The 22633-nt window shown below is 48.3% G+C and overlaps 2 protein-coding genes across 16 annotated transcripts in view; one reads left to right on the forward strand and one right to left on the reverse strand.

Annotated features, from left to right (window-relative positions):
• The window catches only part of LOC134295474 (uncharacterized), a 145609-nt gene extending 130002 nt beyond the window's left edge, over positions 1 to 15607 (reverse strand). For 2 of the 8 annotated variants that reach the window (XR_010002065.1, XR_010002063.1), the window contains exon 1: positions 10799 to 11350. Coding sequence is in view for 3 of the 8 variants with exons in the window: in XM_062968209.1 (XP_062824279.1) it covers positions 10799 to 10884; positions 11557 to 11943 (473 nt within the window). In the remaining 5 variants the exon portion in view is untranslated. The other 6 variants (XR_010002064.1, XR_010002062.1, XR_010002066.1 and 3 more) reach the window with 5 other exon arrangements.
• The window catches only part of meis2 (Meis homeobox 2), a 215197-nt gene continuing 206696 nt past the window's right edge, over positions 14133 to 22633 (forward strand). For 4 of the 8 annotated variants that reach the window (XM_008103154.3, XM_062968206.1, XM_062968208.1 and 1 more), the window contains exons 1-5: positions 15863 to 16015; positions 17401 to 17633; positions 19632 to 19773; positions 20814 to 20864; positions 21684 to 21734. In XM_008103154.3, coding sequence (XP_008101361.1) covers positions 16007 to 16015; positions 17401 to 17633; positions 19632 to 19773; positions 20814 to 20864; positions 21684 to 21734 — 486 coding nt within the window. In that variant the 5' untranslated portion in view covers positions 15863 to 16006. Of the gene's footprint in view, positions 15422 to 15862; positions 16016 to 17400; positions 17634 to 19631; positions 19774 to 20813; positions 20865 to 21683; positions 21735 to 22633 lie in introns of those variants that run through there. The other 4 variants (XM_008103147.3, XM_008103182.3, XM_003214483.4 and 1 more) reach the window with 3 other exon arrangements.

Consider the following 22633-nt stretch of genomic DNA (forward strand, 5'->3'; position numbering starts at 1 on the left):
TGCCCGAACTGCTTTGGTTGTGCGTTCCATTAGGGCAGGAGGTTGGACTGGATTGTTTGAAATAGCAACCTCCCAAGCCTTTCACTATGTATTTGTTAATGTATATATTTGTTAACCCGTATTCTATGTGTATGCTAATTTGCCAGTTTTACTATCACTTTGGTGTGGGAGGGGTTATAGACATGTGAGTCTCCTTTTTAAATTATTATTATTATTATCATCATCATCATCATCATCTGATTATGTGATTGTACTGAGCATGTTCAGACTCACGACTCCCTTTTGTATTCAGTCTGCTTTACACCTCAGTAGAAGTGGGTGCCTGTTTGCATCAGACCTCAGTGGAGGTGGATGCATGTTGCTGTTTGGACTTCAGTAGAGAAGTATCACTTATGGACTTCACTGAGTACAACTATACCTAAAGACTACGATTAAGAATGATGCCAGTGTGTACTCAACATCCTACCTAAAACTGAACTTTTATAAGAAATGTGCCTGTATGGTGAATTAATACAATTTGTTTGTGAGTAAACAAGATATGTTTTTTAAAAAGAAGACTTTGTTTTTTAAATCTCTGAGTGCATATTTTAAACTAAGACGTCTCAAGGGAGTGTATATATATTTGGGCAATTGCAGTTACAACTTTAAAGAAACAGCCATCCTCTGCCGTCCAAAGACATGATCCTTCAGATTAACAGCTGAGTTACCTGTGTGCCATTACATGAATGCTTGTGAATATCACTTGTTCAGTGAGTTGACTTCTAACACGGTCTCATGGGTTCTCTCCTTCGGCAGGGAGGGGAAGCGCGGGAGAAGCAAACCTGCAGCCTGCCGGCGACTCGGCATCCGCGACTGGTTCTCCTCCTCCTGCCAGGCACTGAAGGATAGACCCCGCCCCAACTTCCCTCCAGGGGCCCTCCTTTGGAGGCTGCTGCAGCAAAAAGGGGCCCCAGATCGAAGCCGCAAGGAGGGGAGTCTTTCCCCAAGGCTGGAATCCCATGAGAATGGAAGGAATCACACACAGAAGCATCATACATGACCCTATATGAAGACCGACAAGAAATACGAAGAGCTGAAGGAGGCAAAACCGCCTTTTGAAATCCCAGTAAAATTCTTTGGGTCGGGGCTTGAAAGTACACGCAGGAGTGTCTGTGTGACTAGTATATATACTGTATACTACACTGAAATGCCTGCCAAAAGGTTGGGATGGAAATATGGAAACATTTAGCCAAATTAGAGAGGATATATGTATATATACATGTGTGTATGTATATGTACTGTATATGTATATTATATTGTGTGTGTGTGTGTGTGCGTGTATTCTCCCATTTCCCATCCCATCCCAAATATGGATACATTTAGCTAAATCAGGGAGGATCAATGTATACATGTGTGTATGTATATGTGTGTGAGTGTGTATGTGTATAAATCTCCCATGTTCCATCCCATCCAAAATATGGATACATTTAGCTAAGTTACAGAGGATAGATGTATACAATGTGTGTATATATGTGTGTGTGTGTATAATATCCCATTTCCCATCCCAAATATGGATACATTTAGCTAAATTACAGAGGAAATATGTATACATGTGTGTAAGTATATGTGTATGTGTGTATCTCTCTCTCTCTCTCTCTCTATATATATATATATATACACACACATACATATATATGTATACATACATATACATACATACAATCTCCCATCCCATCCTATTACGTGATTATATATGTATATATCGCCATGCATGTTCACATGTATGAACACATGTAATTCATTCATATGTATATTTGTGAACCTTCGCGCATATATAAACAATATCTGAATATAAATACACACACATATACATACATGTGACACACGATCGTATATATTATAAATATGAACATGCATAATCATATATATACATATATATAGTTATGTTTTTATATTTATGCATGTAGATATATAATATGTGCGACGATATTATTAGCGATTCTCAACCTGTTTTGAATCACGCATCCTTTTGAGAATGGGATGAAAGCTATAGACCTTCTTCTAGAAAAAAAATTCGCCCAGAAAGAAAGGACAATTTTCAAAGTGACCGGAAGGAAATTAAGGGGGAGATCAATATTTTGCCCCGAATTACGGACCATTACGGATCTCTCTTTCTGTCTCCGGTCCCATTACCCTGAGAGCGCTGGAAAGAACAGAAGGAAGGAAGGAAGGAAGGAAGGAAGGAAGGAAGGAAGGAAGGAAGGAAGGAAGGAAGGAAGGAAGGAAGGAAGGAAGGAAGGAAGGAAGGAAGGACACTTTTGAAATCAAGGGGCTTGGGATACATCTCTGGGCTGGGGGAGATCCCACCTTTGACGCACTTTCCCCGCTTTGAAATGTGCCTCTATTGTGGCCGGGCTCTGTGAGAAGAATACAAAGAGGTGCGGGTACAGAAACACGGCCTGAGCAAATGCCCTGTGTCCTGGGGGGCGTTTAAACCGGATGGATGCCAGAGGGACCTTCCTGGGCACCCAGGAGTCCCACCTTGGTCCCTCTCCCTGCCTTCAGGCGGCCTGTGGACTTGGACACCTGTCCCGCGGGTGTCAAGGGGACTGACACTTCTTCTGACTCCGGGCATTATGTGGGTCCAAGGTGGGCATTTCAATGCAAAGAGCCATATTATGGGGTATTTCCCCAGGACTATTGGGAGCCAAGGAGCTCCTGGTGGCGCAGTGGATTAAACCGCTGAGCTGCTGAATTTGCTGACTGAGAGGTCGGCAGTTCGAATCGGAGCGGGGTGAGCTCCCGCTGTTAGCTGCAGCTTCTGCCGACCTAGCAGTTCGAAAACATGCAAATGGGAGTAGATCAATAGGTACCGCTCTGGCAGTCATGCCGGCCACATGACCTTGGAGGTGTCTAGGGACAATGCCGGCTCCTCGGTTTAGGAATGGAGATGAACACCAACCTCCAGAGTCAGACAGGACTAGACTTACTGTCAGGGGAAAACCTTTACCTTTACTTATTGGGAGCCAAACCTTTCTCCCGCCTTCGGATTCCATCCAAGTTCCCTAGTCTATTGTGTCAAGAGAGACTCCTAAATAGGATAAAACCTCAAAAGTGCAATTGAGAAGCTCCTTCTCAGCTTCCTTGTTTTGTTTTATTCTGTTTCCCAATAGGCTTAGAAGGCGGTCGGACTTTTCACGGGTGGTGACGGGCTGAAAAAGGCAAGAGAAGCCACTCGGGTCGGACTTATGCCGACGACAAAGCCCTGGAAGCACAATAGGAGGGTTTTAGAATCGCGTTTTAGAAGCAAGAGCGGCCCGACGAGAGTTAGTGAGTTAAGAGGAGAAAGTCGGGCTTCAGGAACGCAGCCCCGAAGCCTTGGTTTCCCTCCCTCTTTTTCTTTCCCGTCCCCCCCCCTTCTCAAAAGACTCCTAGAGATGGAGAAAGGCGTGTGGGAGTTGTTTGTAAGGGGGTAAAGGGGGAGAAAAGAAGGGGTTTTATGCAAATGAGCAACTCCGAAACGTATTACAAACCCACTGTAATGAACCTGACAGTTTTGACAGTATTGACAACATAAATATATGTTGGAACACTGCACTTTCAGACACTTAAACCGACGAAGCACTGAAATAAAATAAAATCATAAAAAGGAGATTCGACTACAACAGGCATGGGCAAACTTGGGCCCTCCAGGTGTTTTGGACTTCCTAACAGCCTCAGGCCCTTTCCTTTTCCCCCTCAGCCGCTTAAGCGGCTGAGGGGGAAAAGGAAGGGGCCTGAGGCTGTTAGGAAGTCCAAAACACCTGGAGGGCCCAAGTTTGCCCATGCCTGGACTACAATCTTTCCAACAATCCACACTGGGCCTGGGAGACATTATTTTTAGAGCTGAAATCGATCCTCTCCCTCTCTCCCTCTCTCCTGCGTTGTCTCTCTCTCCTCCCCACTCCAACAGTTTCCTTCTGACCGGTCAATTTTAAGTAAAAACCCGCCGTAATGATGCCCGCCAACGGAGGGAGGGAGGGAGGCTCCCCACCAGGGTTTGCAATGAATGGCAGCCCGGCTCCGAGGATCTATCTATCTATCTATCTCCTTTGGAAAGGCGCAGCAGTCAAAAAGTGGCACGAAGGGGAGGGAAAGAAGAGCAGGGAGGGAAAGAAGCCAGCATCACCCCCCATGGGGCCGGACCCAGGCGAAGAAGGAGCTCCTTCCCCCGCCGCTTTCACCAAACAACAAAAACCCCGACGTTTCCTGCAGAAGCCGTTCTGGTTTATACAGATTATCCTCACAGGTCCTTCTCGGCCATTCTGAAAGGCAGGAGCGAGGAATGCTGGCTGGGCAGTTCAGGTCCCAGATGTCCAGGGCTGGACCCCTTCCCTAGCCCCATCCCTTTCTAGCCTCATCCCTGGGAGTCTTTTCTTAGGGCCCTTCCACACAGCCCTATATCCCAGAACATCAAGGCAGAAAATCCCACAGTATCTGCTTTGAACTAGGATATATCAAGGGATTTTCTGTCTTCATATTCTGGGATATAGGACTATGTGAAAGGGCCCTAAAACCGGGTCGCTGTGATTTTTCTGGGCTGTATGGCATTCTCAGAGGTTGTGAAGTTTGTTGGAAACTAGGCAAGTGGGGTTTATATATCCGTGGAATGTTCAAAGTAGGAGAAAAAACGCTTTGTCTGTCTAAAGCAGGTGTTTATGTTGCAATTTGCTATCTTGATTAGCACTGAATAGCCTTTCAGCTTCAAGGTCTGGCTGCTTACTGCCTGGGGGAATCCTTCATTGCTATTCAATGCTATTCAATAGTTATTCAATGCTAATCAAGGTGGCCAATTGAAACTCTTGTCTGTCTGAAGCAGGTGTTTATGTTGCAATTGGCCACCTTGATTAGCATTCAATAGCCTTTCAGCGTCAAGGTCTGGCTGCTTACTGCCTGGGGGAATCCTTTGTTGAGAGGTGTTAGCTATTCAAGATGGCCAATTGAAACATTCACGCATCGCCTCAAGCAGACAAGAGTTATTTCTCCCACCCTGGACATTCCACAAAAATATAAACCCCTCTTGCCTAGTTTCCGACAGACCTCACAACCTCTGAGGATGCCTGCCATAGATACAGGCGAAACGTCAGGAAATAATGCTTCTCGAACATGGCCACACAGCCCAGAAACTCACTGCAACCCAATGATTCCGGCCCTGAAAGACTTCGACAACATATTTTTCTTAAACCCTTCGGTTCTGTTTAAATAGGGAAGAATGTTGGGACAGAAAAGGCAAATAAAAAGGCTCGATCCACAAGAGGAAGCGCGTCTGAGGCTGGATCTACGCTGCTTGGACTGCATTACATGGTCACCGTGGACCCATATAATGCACCTCATTGAACAGCATTATAAGGGTCTACGCGGACCATCTAATACTCTTCAAACTGTCTTAGCTGGCAGTGTAGATTCAGCCCGAGAAGCCTCTGCCATCCTTGGGAACCGAGGCCGAGAAATCTACGCGCGGGGTTTGGGTTTTTCGACAAATTGGGACAAACTTAGAAGGGAAGTAGACTGCCTTGAGAACCAGTTTATTCCCCCCTATTCACTGGGTTGTTGTGAATTTTCCGGGCAGTATGGCCATGTTCCAGAAGCATTCTCTCCTGACGCTTCTATGGCTGGCTTCCTCAGAGGTTGTGAAGTCTGTTGGAAACTAAGCAAGCGAAGTTTAAATATCTGTGGAAAGACCAGTTCTTTCTCCCAACCTGTTCTTTGTTTACTGTTCTTTTTTAGAGTTTTTTAAAATACTGGGAGCCAGATTTTGTTCATTTTCACGGTATCCTCCTTTCTGTTGAAATTGTCCACATGCTTGTGGATTTCAATGGACAGTAAACAAAGAACAACACTCTGAAAACAGGAAAATTATAGACATGAAACAATCAGGGCCAGCTAACACCTCCCAACAAAGGATCCCCCCCCCCGCAGGACTCAGACAGGCCTTGAAGCTGCAAGGCTTTTCAGTGCTAATCAAGATAATTAATTGCAGCATTCACACTTGCCTCCAACAGACAAGAGTTTTTTCTCCCACCCTGGACCTTTCACAGATATATAAACCTCCCTTGCTTAGTTTCCAATATATATACCTCACAATTTCGGAGGATGCCTGCCATAGATATGGGCGAAACGTCAAGAGAGAATGTTTCTATGGCCATACAGCCGGGAAAACTCACAGCAAACCCAGTGATTGAAAGCCTTCGACAACACATAATGTATTTTCAATGAGGAAGGAAGGATTGAAGAGAATCAAAGTGTCCCTAACTCAACACCAGAAACCTCTTGGTGGGTATTTAACCCCTTTCCTTGTGCGTAATTCCTGGGATCCTTTCCTTGTAAAGAAGCAGCACTGAATGGAGGGGCGAGCGGGGGGGGGGGGGTCCCCTTAACCCTTGTGCTTGGCTTTTCCAGGGTGGGCCCCACAAAGGACCGCGTCGGCGACACCCTCTGGGGCCTTCGGATGCAAGGAAGCGCCAAGGCTTCTCTTTCAAACTCTGGATTCCCCTTCAAACCCTACGAGGCCACTCTTTCAGGATCGGGCTCGCATCCCAGTGAAAGAAAAAGCCACCGGGTTGGCGAGAGAACAGCCACTGGATGGGGAGAGGAGAGAACTAGTAGTGGGAAACGCTCTGCTCTTAAAACTCTGCTATTTTTTTTCTGCGGTTGGGCACCTCACGAGAGGGAACCGGCCGTCGCTTCGCCTCCTGACCGACCTAAAAGGCTGCCTTTCTTTCCGGGGCTGCGGCCAGGCTCCCCTCCTGGAAGCGTGTGAGCAAGGAGCCCGCGGGAAAGGAAGCGCGCTTTCGGGGCTGGAGGAGCGCGGCGGCGGCGTCTGCGGAGAGTCTTGGAGCCCCGCCAGATAGCGCTAGAGGGCTGCTTATGGAGCGGAGGCGCTTCTTCGCCTCGCCGGGCTCTTCGCAGAATAAACAGGAGGGAGATCAAGAAATAAAGGAGGGAAGGAGTGGGCATGGAGGGAAGGAGGGGGTGGGGAACCCCCAGACTCCACAAGTGCCCTTCTCATCCCTTCAGGTCTTTGGGGGCTCAGAAGAGGGGGCTGGGGGAGCTAGGATGGAAACGGGACGCTGGCGTTGATTTGGGAAAGAGGGAGAAAGAGGGGAGAAACTTCCCAGGAAACTGAAGGACAGAAATCCAAATTGCCAAGGCGGCGATCTTGGGAGAGCAAAAGAGGGTCAAGAGAAGTTCACCCTGATTTTCTTGGAGGGTTTTTTTTTTGAAAGGAGCAGGTTGCTGGAAGGAAACAGAAGGGGAAAGAAGGAAAGAGGAGAGGAAAGGGACACCACTTCCTTCCTTCCTTCTTTCCTTCCTTCCTTTCCCCTTGACGTCGGAGTTGTGGAGACGAAAGAAGGACGAAATCCACATCTTCAGGGGTACGCCCAGATATGGATCACTTGTGGGGAGACTTTGGGAAAAAAGGAAAGGTCTGAGAGCGCCTCGCAGGGTTTCTTCGCCTCCGCAGGCAGAAAGAAGGGGAAGGGGAAAGAAAAGGGATCAAGAACCTTCTGAAAATCACAACCTTTCAAGAAATCTGAATTTTTTAGACACCTCAGGTCCGGTTCCTCGTCTTGCTACAATAAAACACCTGGATTTTGGGCAGAGGAGAGAGTCTGAATGGATCCTGGATCCATTTCCTCAAAGGTTTTCCCAGGCGACAACTTTTGTTTGAGTGGTTTGTGGTGAAAGCGTAGTTTCATGTTTAGGGTTTGGAGAGGGGTTTAAAAAATGCACTATATATATACACACACACACACATACATACACACAGGGTGCATTTTTACCTCTCCAAACCCTAAACATGAAACTACTCTTTCATCACAGACCACTCAAACAAAAGTTGTCGCCTGGAAAAACCATATATATATATATATATATATATATATATATATATATATACACACACACACACACACACACACACACACACACACACACATACAGTATCTATATATAATATAATATATATTATACACACTATTTATATATAAAGTGCTACCACCATCTTCCTGTTCCAGAGTATTATTACAGTGAGGGGATTCCTGAACTGTTTCTGGCCCGATTTTCGTCTCTTTTCCCATCCAAAAGATCTGGCCCATTCCTTGCAACCTGCCTTCACTGCAGAATTCAAATCCGAATATGCAGAGGAATCTATCCTTCTCTCTCTCTCTCCCCCCCCCCCCCCCCCATGTACCAAATGAGGCATTTTCATGGCCCAATCTGCATAATGTAAAAGAACCCCTCTCATTTCGGCAAGCAAACAAACAAACAAACACTTGAACAAAGTTGCAAACAAGATTAAGACCGAAATGATGTGTCTCTCCAGAGAGGCGTCCCTCGCTCGAACAGATGCGGGAAGGCTAAGAGGATTTAAACCACGCGAATTTAATAAAACCAGATTAACTCAGTGTACTTTCCACACGGTTAAAGGCCCCCCAATTAATGGCACCAGAGAGTATCTATTACAATACACAAATGGCACGGGGGCAGGAGAGGATTTCCGAAGAAAGATCCGACCAATATTCTGGAGCAAGATCTCACTCCAGCCTAAAAACCTAAATTCCCAGGAGAAGGAACCGGCGTGTCTTTGAAATAAATATTTCCAGGGATCTTAGGAATTACCTGTTGTTCCCCTCTGCTGTGCAAAAAAAGGCCAAGGGCAAGGGGGGTTCAAATAGAGCCCTAAATGGTGGGTGTTTCCCCCTCTTCGGGAAAAGCCGCTTGTTGGAAACACTCTGCCGAAGTTTGAGAGTTGTTGTTTTTTGATTTTTTTTCCTGTCTCCTTCCTTCCAAGAGTCGACTTGGAAGCGGGGCGTGAATGGCGAGAGGGGCTCCTTCCCGCGTCCAGATTTGTCCTGGCGCCCTTGTTCGCTGCGCCTTGGAGAGGCTCTTTCGCCCAGGGATGGACTCCGTATTGTTTTTCTTGAAACGGATCTGTTGCCCTTAATGAAGCCCCACGCAGCTGGACAGCTCCTCGGCGGACACTGAGAAGCCTCACCCCCAACTGACCCCAATTTGACACCACAAGATGAAATTTTACCGCCTGTTAAAACCATTTCCAGCCTGGGCCAAGAAAAAATAATAGGAAAGGGAGAAAAAGCGGGGGGGGGGGGTTAAACTGACTGTTGAGGGAGACCCATTTCCAGCAGAGCCCTCATTCCTTTGAGGATTGTGTCCGGCTCTAGAGAAAGCCTCGCTTCACACTGCAACAAGAACACAATGTGGGGGATCCTGCTCTAAACCCACAAGCACTCTTCCAGGGAGTCAGCCCCACCAAAACTAGAGGGCTTGACTTTCTAGTTCACGGGTTTAGGCACTTATCTTTGGGGAAAGGGACACTGCTTCTTTTCTGGATGAGGAAGAGCCCAATGGAACCGCCGCAGACTCCTGTTTTTCCCCCAAGAATTTCTGCTAACCTCACATTTGCTGCTCCAAAAATTTAAAAAAGACAATCGAGGGTATATTTTAGCAGCATCTAAACCGAAAGCTGGCCCTGCTTTCATCTCCTATCCCTCTCCTCGCAGTGTGTGATACTGTTTAGGGAACTTGAGAGGCCGGGTTGTTTACCTTGACGCAGATAAAGGTAAGAAAGTGAGAAAATGTGGAGGGAAATAGGCATTAAGATCAGTTCATTTCTTATAGAAAACTTCAAAAATCTTGCTGAAAATTTAACAGCAGAAGAAGGGGGGAAAATAAAATCGGCTGCTTTAAAATGGGGACAAGATCAGAAATAGGAAAGCACCCGCATTTCAAAGTTCTCAGAGGACTTCCCTTGTTTCATTTTCAGTTGGCATCTTTAAAAAAATAATAATAAAAGGTATTTAGGGTTCCTGGGTTGTTGGGGTTTTTTTAGCCAAATACTAAAACTGGTCGGAATGTTCTGCAAGTTACCATTTTGTCGTTTAAATTGACCTTGTGAAAGTTTCGTTAGAAGGAATTCCAGGGCAAAAAGACTGGGAACTTTTATCCTCAGTCCAGTCAAGTCTTTCTGTGGCACTTTATTTCAAACACACATACACACAAATATATAGATACACACACACACACACACATATATATATACATACACATATATACTTTTGTGTGTGTGTGTGTATATATATATATATATTAGATAAATATATGTATATATGTAAGATATATATATATATATATATATATATATATATATATATATATATATCACATACACACACACACACATATATATGCTTCTGTCTGTCTAATCTTGCCCGCCACCCCTTTTCCTTCTGCTACACATAAACTCCGCAGGGCGGATTCTTCCTAGCAAAGAAGTTTTCAAATGTGCCTTCCTTCGAAGGCGGGTTGTGTTGGCTGTATTACAACAAAGCGATTCCCAAGGAATTTCGGAAAGTGACATTTTCGGAAGAAGGGGGGGGGAGGAGGGAAAGAAGGGGGGAGGCTTCAGTTAAGTACCATTCATCGAAGAGTAGATCTCTTTTAAAGCAATCTGTTGGAAGAGTCCAGCTGCAAAAGTAGGAAAGGATTTGCATAACCTACTGCTCTGTAGGTCTCCGGGCACCCGGAGGATTAGCCGAGTATTCATTACCATGAATATCTTGAACTGCGTTGCCGATTTAGACGACAGAGCAGAAAATACCGGCCCACAACAAAACCCTTTCCCTCTCTCCTCCTCTGGGCCCCCTCCTCCCCCAAAGCCCCTCGCCCCAAAGAGGTCTGTGGCCAAAGGAACCGACTTAAGAAGCGCGCCTTGAAAGGGGTCGACCTTCCTTCCCTTCGGAGGGCGGTTGGGACTCACCTTTTCCTGCCGAGTCCCGGGCAAGTCAGGCGCAGAGGAGCGCAGAGGTGGCTCTTCAGAAGGGCTTTAATCTTGGAAGAGGTCCTCTAGAGGGATAAGAAGGGGGCAGGGAAGGGGGAGAAGGGGAGAGACAAGGGGGAGAGACGAGTCAAGGCAGCACAGGGGTCTTCGGCGTCTGGGCCGGGGCTTTTCTGCCTTTCTTGCCCTCGGAAAGCAGAGAAATGCCCCGCGCCGAGAGTCTGTCAGGCTCCCTCCCTCCCTCCTTCCTTCCTTCTCTCTCTCCCTCTTTCCCTCTCTCTCTCTCTCTCTCTCTCTCCACCCTATCTTTCTTTATATGTGAGTGCTGATTTCCCGCAGACATCATTGTTATGATGGCTCATTTAATCAAACTGTTTAATTGCTCCGGTAATCACTATCATCATCACAGGTACTCAATCATTCCTCATTTTGGAGGGCTTTATTGACCTCGGGAGCACATTCCCTTTGGCCCATTCATTCCAAGCGGGGCCCGATCCCTGCCTCCTCCCCTCATCTCCCCTCCCTCCTTTCTTTTCCTGCCTTACCCCTACCATGACCCGAGCCCTAGTTCCTCTCTGCTCCCAGTTTCAAACCGGGTCGCATGTTGGGATGGGTGGTTTGGAAAAAAAAGGGGGGGGGGTGTTTGCAAAGCCAAGTGTGTACGAGGGCTACGTTCACAAGCAGAGACATAATCATTGATAAATCCCACGATTAAGAGGGGAGACTGGCTAGGTTTTTACGTGGAAGGGCAGGGAGGGAGGGAGAGAGAGAAAGGCGAGCGAGGGGGGAGGGGAGCCCCAAACTGCAGCCATCCAGAGTTTGACCATCGCCCCTCCCCGAGACTTCAAGCGCGCCCCATGATTGATGATCTCGGGGAGCTTTGGGAATTGACTGCTGGGAGGGGAGGGGAGGGGGAGGGAAGGCAGGCTTCGGTTGCAGCCAGGCGATTGGAGGAGCCTCCTTGCACCCCCAAAGTCACCCAGGAGGGAGAAAAAGTGTGTGTGTGTGGATGAGAAAGAGAGAGAGAAAGAAGGGGGGTTGCAGACAGTGCGCGGTGTGTGTTTCCCAAAGTTCATTGATCCTTGGGAAGAGAGCGAGGGGGCATCAGTGCATCTGATTGGAGGCATCCCTGTGCTGTAATTAACGGGGCCGCCGAGAAGGGACTTCCCGGGACAGGCCCTCCAAATGCAGGTGAAAAACGTGCCAAAAAAGCAGAACAATCAGGAGGGCTCAAAATATAGTTTCATGGTTGTTGGGGGAGTGTACATGTGATTTGCCTTCCACTCTGCAGGCAGCTTAAAAGCACAACAGAAAAGGATTTGTGTTCTACAAGGCTTTCATAGCCAGAATCACTGGGGCCAGAATCACAGAAAATCCCAAAATATTTGCTTTGAACTGTGTTATCTGAGTCCACACTGACATATATTCCAGTTCAAAGCAGAAAATGTGGGATTTTCTGCCTTGATATTCTGGGATATAGGGCTGTGTGGAAGGGCCCTGGATTGCTGTGAGTTTTCCAGGCTGTATGGCCATGTCCCAGTAGCCTTCTCTCCTGACATTTCGCCTACATCTTTGGCAGGCATCCTCAGAGGTTGCTAGATATTTTGGAAACTAAGCAAGTAAGGTTTATATATCTGTGGAAGGTCCAGGTTGGGAGAAAGAACTCTTGTGTGTTGGAGGCAAGTGTGAATGCTGCAATTATCCACCTTGATTACCATTGAAAAGCCTTGCAGCTCCAAGGCCTGGGTGAATCCTCTGTTAGGAGGTGTTATCTGGCCCTGATTGTTTCCTGTCTGGAATTCCTTTGTATTCTGAATGTTGTTCTTTATTTACTGTCCTGATTTTAGAGTCTTTGAATACTGGTAGCCGGCTTTTGATCGTTTTCATTGTTTCCTCCTTTCTGTTGAAATTGTCCACATGTTTGTGGATTCCAACGGACAGTAAACGAAGAACAAGGCTCTGCAGACTAACTCAACCAGAGAAGTCCGCCATAGCAGAGCAATTGATGGACAAACCTGGACATAGCATATTATTGTGAGAACACAGAAATGCTGGACCACTCTAACAACCACCATGTCAGACTACACAGAGAAGCCACTGAAATCCACAAGCACGTAGACAATTTCTGCAGAACAACACTTTGAAAACAGGGGAATCCCAGAAGGAAACAGGGCCAGCTAACACCTCCCAACAAAAGATTCCCCCAGGCAGGAATCAGCCAGGCCTTGAATTTGCAAGGCTTTTCAATGCTAATCAAGGCAATGAATTGCAACATTCACACTTGCCCCCAACAGACAAAAGTTATTTCTCCCACCCTGAACCTTCCACATATATATATAAACTTCTCTTGCCTAGCTTCCAATCTACCTCACAACCTCTGAGGGTGCCTGTCATAGATGTTCTCAGGAGAGAATGCTTCTAGAATATGGCCATAGGTATAGTTAAAGGTTTTCCCCTGACATTAAGTCTAGTCGTGTCATCTCCATTTCTAAGTTGAAGAGCTGACGTTGTGCGTAGACACCTCCATACAGCCCAGAAAACTCACAGCAATCCAGAAAGGGATTTTTTTCCCTCCCTCTCTCTCCCCCTCCAGTCCGCTCCCCCTTTAAACACCAGGCAGCCCAGAAGGAAGTAAGAAGGGAGCCAAACTAGGATCCTGGACAATTCAGGGAACAATCCTAACAACAATCGTGCCCCCAAAAGTGAGTGAGTTGACCCCAGGGGGAAAGGGGGAAGCGTGCGGCGCTGGGAAGGAAAGGCGGATCTGGTGGGAAAGCGAGGCTCGTTTCTGCCGAGGACCAACTTTGCCAGGCTCCCGCTTTCCCAACCCGGTGCAAAACTGCCCTCCGTTTGGCGCCCTAGAACCGTTGCAACGCTTGGGGTTAAAAAAAGGGGGGGGGGAAGCCAAATGAAACAGGGAGAGAATAAAAAGGGGGTGCTGAAAAAAAGGTGAAAATAGTGTAATTAAAACAAATGAAAGAAATGGGAATGAAAGCAAACCAAGGAACCCCCCTTCCCCATGCTTTTCGCAGCCTGCCTGCCTCTCTCTTTCCAATCTCTCTCTCTCTTTCCAATGCTTCTCTCTTTCTTCTTCTTCTTCCTCCTCCTCCTCCTGTGCCTCCCTCCTCTTTATCCCACACTCACACTCTCCCTTTTCCTTTCTGAAAAGGCGCGTTGATTTGCTCTGGGTCTGCTTGGGCGGCGTGGCTTCTTCTGCCCCCCCCTCCCCTCAACCCCACATCTCCCCCTTCCTCCTCCTCCTCCTCCTCCTCCTCCTCCCCAAATCCCAGCCCCGGTGGCGCGGAAGCAGCCCCGATTGCAGACGCCGCCTCAGCTCACTGGCTGGAAGCGCTGCCTGCCTGGCTGTGTGTGCGCGCTCTCTCCTCTCTCTCTCTCTCTCTCTCTCTCTCTTCTCCCTCTCCCCGCCTGTGTCTCTGTTGTAGGACTGGCTATGGCCACCACGACTTCCGGGTTCCGTCATTTCATTCTCCCGCCGCCGCCGCTCCGCGCTGCAAAACGGAGCCTCTTCCTCTCCTCTAAGCCAGCCAGCAGCCAACCTGCCAACACTTACTGACACTCACTCATCTCCGAGGGAGAGAGAGGTGAAGAGGGAGACAAAATACCTACCTACCGGGAGGAGGAGGAGGAGGAAGAGGAGGAGGAGGAAGAGGAGGGGGGAGGAAGCAGAGAGCAGGGGGGGAAACAACCAACCACCACCATCACCACCATCGGCACCGAGGAAGTCCACGTTTTGCAAACTATTTCATTATTATTTCTCTCTCTCTCTCTTCGCGTCCTCCACCCCACCCGGTAGTTAAAGGGAAAGAGGAGGGAGAAAAGGAGAGAAAAAAAAAACCCAACAAGACAAGAAAGCAAGCACCTCTAAGCTTTTTTTTCTTTTTCCTTCCTTCCTGCGAGGCAAAACCCAAACGCGGAGTTCCAGAGAGAAGAAGAAGAAGAAGGAGCCGAGGTTGCAAAGAGTCCTCTCTCTCTTCTTCGCCTTCATCCTCCTCCTCCTCTTCCTCCTCCTCCTCCTCAGCCATCATTCATTCACTACCTTGACATTCCATGGCTTTGATTGACAGCTGGAGTGGCAAAAAGCCATGAGACACGACAGTTTGGTTACATGTGGGTCGCTGACGGGCCGATCGTAACCTTCAGTTTGGGGGCTTGACGGGTTCCCCCCTCCCTTTAATTATTGTTATTATTATTATTATTTTAAACCTAAAAGAAGAAAAAAAAGAGACACAGAAAGGGGAAAGAGAAGAAGAAAGCCTGCCTCTTTCAAGAGGAGAGAGAGAGGAAAAGAAGGAGAAGAAGACAGATCACGAATTCGACGTGGTTGTTGTTATTATTATTATTATTTTTCGCCTACTTTTTATTGTTCTTGCTATTCTCTTTATGACCCTTTTTCGCGCCTCGGAGAAGTCTCTAAACGGGTCGGAAAGACAAGGGCGAGGAAGGGGATTCTTCTTCTCCACCACCACCACCACTCCGCCACTTTTGTTGTTGGTTGTTGTTGTTGCTGCTGCTCTTGCTGGACTGGGGGATTCAATATAGGACACCTCCCGGAGTGGATCCGCGCGCAGACTGATGGCGCAAAGGGTAGGTTGCAATCTCCCCACACTTACCTTACGTGTCTAATCCTGGCTTAAGAGGGGCCCGGGCGGATTTGTGTTCTCTCTCTCTCTCTCTCTCTCTCTTGGTCCTGCTGCCCATGGCGGCCAAAAGAACACAAACAACACCCCAAATAGGAGCAATAACCACAACAAAACGTTCCCCGGTTGTGGCTGTGTGTGAGAGAGAGTGAGGGAGCGAGGGAGTGTGTGCGCGCGTGTGCGCGTCCGCGCGTGTGCCTCTTTTCCCCCTCTGCTGTGCGTGCCTCTCTCTGTCTCTGTCTCTCTCTCTCTCTCTCTCTCCCTCTGAGTGTGTCTCTGCAATTGTTCCGGGCTCTTTTCCTCTCCAGCTTTTCTCCCAACCGCGCGGTTTCCCTGCTCCTCTCCAGCAGCTCAGTGGCGCGGGGTTCACTGGGGGGAAAAGGCTTTGCAAACTGCCTGCTGCTCTCCCTTCTCTCGCCGCCGCCGCCTCTGCTGCTGCTTCTGAGGCTCTTTCTGAGAAGCCCGGCCACGCTCGCTGCTCCGTTTGTCGCTCCTTTTGACAAGGACCAGGGGGGGAAAGTGCTCCTAAATAATGTTTCTGGTAACTTTCCGGTTATTATTTGTTCTCTCTCCTCCTCTCTCCTCCTCTTTCTCTCTCCCCTTCTTCGCTGCTCATCCCGCAGAATTAATCTGTTGACTTGTGGGCTGGCTGGGTGTTTGCGGGCCCCAGAAGATTGGTCCTCCCTAAGCCCTTCTTCTCTTTCCACGCTCCTTCCTCTCGCCCCACACAAACACACACTCTCGGCCCCTTCGTTCCCCGGCCCTTCTCCCCACCCCAACCCCAGGGGCAACACTTATGATTTCTTTAAGGAAAACAACAACGCGGTTTTGAGTTGGTCAAGCTTCTCCCCTCTCTTGTTGCGGCTGGTCCTGGTTTGTAGTTGTGCTTGTTTTGTCTGACTTGTCTGGGTGCTTGACTCTCCTCTGACTTTTTGTTTTTGGCTTTTTGTTTTTATTTTTTATTTTTGTCCCCTTCCTTTTATTTTGCTCTTTCTCTTTTCTTCCCCCACCTTTCTTCCTTCCCTTTCTTTCTTTCTTTCTTTCTTTCTTTCTTTCTTTCTTTCTTCTGTCCCATCTTCTTTTCTTTGACTTCTCCCCTTTCCCATTTGTTTGGCCCTTTCACGGTCTCTTTTCCCCTCCTTCTCTCTGCCCCTAATCTCTTCCTTCTGAGGCATTTTCTTCTCTTTTTCTCCTCCAACCTCCCTTTTATTTATTCTTTCTTTCTTTCTTTCTTTCTTTCTTTCTTCCTTTCTTCCTTCCCCTTCACTCTCTCTTTCTTTTGGCCAATCTCCTTCTCTTTTTCGACCCCAACCTCCCTTTTATTTGCTCTTCCTTCCTTCCCCTTCTTTCTCTCTCTCTCTTTCTTTCTTTTGGCCCGTCTTCTTTTCTTTTTCTTCACCCAACTCTTTTATTTGGCTCTTTCTCTTTCACTCTCTCTTTTCCTCTTCTTCTCTCCATTTCCTTTTCTTTCTCTCGCTCCCACCTTTTTTCTTTCGCTCTTTCTCTTTCCTTCTCTCCCCTCCGGTTTCTTTTCCCCTTCTCTCCCTCTTTCTCTCTCTCCTCTGGCCCATTTTCTTTTTTTCTCCCTTTTATTTGCTCTTCCTTCATTCCCTTTCTTCCTTTCTTTTGGCCCATCTTATTTTCTTTTTTCTTCCCCCATCTCCCTTTTATTTGGCCCTTTCTCTTTCACTCTCTCTCCTCCTTTTCTTCACTCCATTCTCTCTCTGTCTTCTGGCCCACTTCCTTTTCTTTTTCTCTCTCCCACTTTTTTCCTTTGCTCTTTCTCTTTCCCTCTTCTTTTCTCCATTCTTTCTCTCTCTCTTCTTTCCTTGTCTTTTCCTCTCCCCCACCTTTCCCCCTTCTCTTCCTCTTGCTCTCTTTCCCTTTCTTTCTCTCTCTTTCTTCTGCCCCTTTTCTTTTTGACAGTACGATGAGCTGCCTCATTACGGCGGGATGGACGGCGTCGGGGTGCCTGCCTCCATGTACGGGGACCCCCACGCGCCCAGGCCGATCCCCCCCGTCCACCACTTGAACCACGGCCCGCCGCTCCACGCCAGCCAGCACTATGGAGCCCACGCCCCGCACCCCAATGTCATGCCCGCCAGCATGGGATCCGCCGTCAACGACGCCCTCAAGCGGGACAAGGACGCGATCTACGGGTAGGTAACCCCACGCGAGACCCGAGAGCCCTTCCTTCCTTCCTTCTCGCAGGGGAGCGCTTCTGCCCTCGCAGAACACGGTGCTAAGACAATCGTGGTCTGATCCTTGAAGGCCCCTGTCATTGGCCAGATCAGTCTCCAGGATTCCTATTCCGAAACAAAATGAAGAGCCTTTGCTCTTAATAGCAAAGGATCTTTAACTCTGGCCTATCCCCACCAACCATTTCAGTGCAAACTACAAGAGCTAGGCAACAAACTCCCACACAAGCGGCTGAAAGAAAGGCTTTGTGGTTTCTGTAAACACCACCCGGGCCTCAAACTAGATCCAGGATTTCCTATGGACAGCGAAACTAGGAAATGGTCAATGTAGATGGGGCCGTTGCTTCTCTTTCTGCTTCGCCCTCCAAAACCAAAAAGGGGATCCAAGCGCTTTTGGGTGGGTTGAGTAGGACTGCCCTAACCTCCTCTGTGGATTGCCACAGGCAACGAATCCGTGAAGGGGACGTGCCATTGGAATGAGTGCAATTTATAGTGACGCGGGAGAAAAAGTAGACCTGGGCCCTTCCACACCGCCATATAACCCAGAATACCAAGGCAGAAAATCCCACAATATCTGCTTTGAGCTGGGTTATCTGAGGGCCCTTCCACGCATCCCTAAATCCCAGAGTATCAAGGCAGAAAAAATCACAATAATCTTCTTTGAACTGGGTTATTTGAGTCCACACTCAGATAATGTGGGATTTTCTGCCTTGATATTCTGGGATATGGGGCTGTGTGGAAGGGCCTTCAGTCCACACTGACATATATTCCAGTTCAAAGCAGATAATGTGGGGTTTTATTCCGCTGTGTGGAAGGGGCCTCAGTTTTTCTCAAGCCTAAAGCTTCAGCCACTCCAGTCTTGAGCATTAAATTCATTCGCAGTTCTGGACTTTCCAAGTGACTTGGGGAGAAAGTAAGCATTGTTTCCCAAATTAGCCGGTTTACCAAGCAGTTCCTCTCCAGTCAATAGGTCTCGCTGCTTGATTATTTTAGGTGCTAACCTGCAAATGCGAAGGGTTAGTCCTCGGAAACAACCCCCCCCCCCCCGTTGGAAGGGCCCGAAATAACCCGGGAAGAGGGATACTGTATAGGGAGAGACTGTGTTGACATCCCCAGCCCGAGGAAACCCGAGCAGGGCAGCGGGTGAAGGAGAGTCCTCCCCAGTCCACTTTGGGCACGGATTGGGTTTCTCTGAAGCAGATCTAGTCGCCCTTGGGTCATCACCCTAAACAAAATCCAAGCAGGGAAACAGAGAAAAGTACGTTTGCTTTTCAAAGGCCCCCTCTTCCCTCAGTGTCAGCTCGGACAATAGAGGGAAATTGTTATTTCAAATAGTTTTCCTCTCGTGAGTTGGTGGCTGGGAAATGGTTGCTGTTTTCTCGGGATGCGCTTGTTCGGCCTTGGGGAACTTTTCCTGGCATCGCAGCCCCCTTCTCTCCCTCCTTCCCCATCTGCTCGGCCTGCTCCTCATTCCCAGCCAGATCCAGTAGTTTAAAAACAGAAGAAAGTCTCCCTGTTTAGTCCGTGTTGTGTATGTCCTAGCGACCGGCTTGCTCTCCTTGGTTTCCTCGAAGAGGCACCAAACTGGGCGGCTGGGTTCAGAGCCTTTGCGGGAGAGAAGGAGGAAGGAAAGAGAGGACCGGGCCTGCATGAGGGGCCCCAGACCTTCCGCTTTGGGCCTCGCTTTCTAGTGCTGCATATGCTCCTTCTTTGTGGAAAGGCTGAGGCGTGGAAGGCTGCTTGAGTGTGATCTATTCCAATGCATGTTTGGCTCGGTTTGATTTTGGAACGGCGGAAAGAGAGAAGACTTGTTGACTGTCCTTCTCCCCTCCTTCTGTTTCTCCTCCTCCTCTTAATCTTCCTCTTCCTCCCCTTCCTCCTTCTTGTTCTTCTCCCCTCGTTCTCCACTTTCTCCCCCCCCCCCTCCCCGTCCTCCTCGTGGGTGTCTTTGTCCGCCAGGCACCCGCTCTTCCCGCTCCTGGCGCTGGTCTTCGAGAAGTGCGAGCTGGCGACCTGCACGCCCCGGGAGCCCGGCGTGGCCGGCGGAGACGTCTGCTCCTCGGACTCCTTCAACGAGGACATCGCCGTCTTCGCCAAACAGGTCGAACGCGTTTTCCCCCGCCCTTTGCTCCCCCGCCTCCCTCCAGTCGCAGGACTCCTCGCCCCAAACACACCTCTTCCAGCCTGACCACAGAACCATCCCTTCCCCACACAACAGGGCTTGAGTTGTCACTCAGGGGTTCAGTTGAGGGTGAAACTAGAGCAGGCATGGGCAAACTTCGGCCCTCCGGGTGTTTTGGACTTCAACTACCATAATTCCTAACAGCCTACCGGCTGTTAGGAATTATGGTAGTTGAAGTCCAAAACACCCGGAGGGCCGAAGTTTGCCCATGCCTGGACTAGAGTGTCCACTTTTGGGAAGCCAGAGAGCCCTTCCTCAGCCTTTTCTGGAAAGGGGAATGTGGTAAACATGGGGCCAAGCGAGGGCCAGCCAAGCCGCTTCTCTTAGCTATTCACTCATTCCCTTATGTTTCCCAAGTGTCCACTGTAAATAAATAAAGAACAACACTCAGAAAACAGGAGAATTCCAGACGAGACAATCAGAACCAGCGAACACCTCCTAACAAAGGCACTAAGCAGCCAGTTCCTTGAATCTGCAAGGCCATTCAATGCTAATCAAAGTGGCCAACTGCAGCATTCCCAGACAAGAGTTTTTTCTCCCACCCTGGACTTTCCACAGATATATAAACCCTACTTGCCTAGTTTCCAACAGACCTCACAACCTCCGAGGATGCCTGCCATAGATGCAGGCGAAACGCCAGGAGGAAATGCTTCTGGAACATGGTCATATAGCCCTGAAAACTCACAGCAACCCATTGCCTTGTTTCTAGCTCACCAGGGAAAGGGGTTCCAGCCAGGCGATCAAGTTCAATTCTGGGAAGCTCTCTTAGCCTTCTCTAAAAAAGGGCCGAGTGGTAAAAATGGGAGGGGGGAAATAATAAGGGGGGAAGGTCGGCCCTTTTACCTTCCCACTTTGTCTTGAGTGAGTCCGGGCTGGGTCTGGGGTTGGAGCACTTGGGGAACGACCCTTTCTTTGCACTGATTCATTGCCTTGCCCCCAACTTCTTTTTCTCCGTGTAGGTTCGGGCGGAAAAGCCACTTTTCTCTTCAAACCCCGAGTTGGACAATTTGGTAAGGTTCGCTCGTTTTGCCTCTTCCTCCCTCCCCTCCTTGGGTTTTCTTTTTTTGGGTGACTTTGACCCCTTTCTGTGGAGGCAACCTGGTCTCTTTTCAAATCAGGTGTAATTGTCTTTGGCGGGGAGGAGGGAGGCCGAGAGGCTTATGGAAAGTGACACTCGGGAGGGCAAGAAAGAAAGAAAGAAAGAAGCGCGGGGAGAAGGAAGGCATCCTCCTGATCCAGGGACTTCAAAGGCAGGTCTTTTCCATGCCAAGAGGACAACAAACCCAGGGGTCCCCCCCCCCACCCCCAAAAATGCATGGCAAACCCCGTGGAGCCAAAGGGAAGGCAAGCCCGGCTTCAGAAGAGAAAGAAAGGCTGCCCAACGTGATTCTTTTGCTTGCAAATGGAGCCGATTTCAATATCCAAAGTGCTAGGAATCTGCTTGAAGAAGAAAGAGGTGAAGGCAAACCATCTGGAAGAATTCGCTTTCTTTTCTTCTTCAGGCAGAGGGGTGGTGAGTGGATTTGTTGGGTTGCTCCGCGGATCTTCAGAGAAGCCATCGAGGGGGAAATGACTTTTTTTTTTAACAAACCACTTGCCGCTCTTTAAATGTATGCGAGAAAGAGAGATTATTTATTTTTTTGGCAATGAAGTGCTTTAGGTTAAAGTTGAGGGTCCAAATTGCCCAAGCGTGTCCAATGAGCTCCAATCCTGGCTAATGAGGGTGCGCCTTGCCCTGACAACCTCTCTCTCTCTCTCCCTCTCCTTGCCTGGTTTCTTCCCTCTCTTTCTCCCAAATGACAACTCCTTTGCTCCCAATTCTTTTTCAGATGATCCAAGCAATACAAGTCTTAAGGTTTCACCTTTTGGAATTAGAAAAGGTAAGAGCAAGGAGCCTCCTCTAGGCTCTCTTTCTCCCTCTCCTCCACTTTGTCTTTGATACACCTTTAAGGCAGGCATGGGCAGGCTTGGGCCCTCCGGGTGTTTTGGACTTCAACTCCCACCATTCCTGGCCTCAGGCCCTTTCCTTTTCCCCCTCAGCCGCTTAAGCGGCTGAGGGGGAAAAGGAAGGGGCCTGAGGCCAGGAATGGTGGGAGTTGAAGTCCAAAACACCTGCAGGACCCAAGTTTGCCCATGCCAGCCATATGGGAAGCTGAGCTGGACACTGTAACAAGTAGTACTACAAAGCACAACATGCACCGCCCTCCCAATCTATACCGCACTCCTCCCTTTTCTGGAACTCTATTATATCAGGTCATCCTTTCAAATGAGTCGCCTTTCCCCCATCGATTGTATCCTTCCCCTTGTTTATCTTCATAACCTCTCATTTTACCTTGAACGGCAGGGATTATTCTTCTGCTCATTGGGTATAACCATGGTGCTCCTATTGTCTCTTGAGCAAAACATTAAGATGAAGGAGACACCAGTCCAATTGAAAAATCCCAAATGTTAAAAGGAAATATATATTTTTTTCTTGTTAAGAAAACTCCCACTCTATTACAGAGCATTCAATACATTGTGTTCTCATGTTTTTCCCTCTGTCTTGTGCTTAATATAAGCTGCCTATAGTCCCAGATTTTATTTACCTTAGATTTCAGTGCCTTTGAATATTATCCACAAATCGGATTTTCTTCTATCTATAGAGAAGGCTAAGGCTCAGTATCCACCCCCTCCCCTTCATTCTCTTTGAAACTTGTTGCTCCTGCAAGTCTCTCGGGAATAATATGTGCTGTAACAATTTCTCTATTGTTTCCTTACCTTCAACTATTATGCCCCTTAA

The sequence above is a fragment of the Anolis carolinensis genome, chromosome 1 (genome assembly GCF_035594765.1).
Source record: "Anolis carolinensis isolate JA03-04 chromosome 1, rAnoCar3.1.pri, whole genome shotgun sequence".
Lineage (NCBI taxonomy): Eukaryota > Metazoa > Chordata > Lepidosauria > Squamata > Dactyloidae > Anolis > Anolis carolinensis.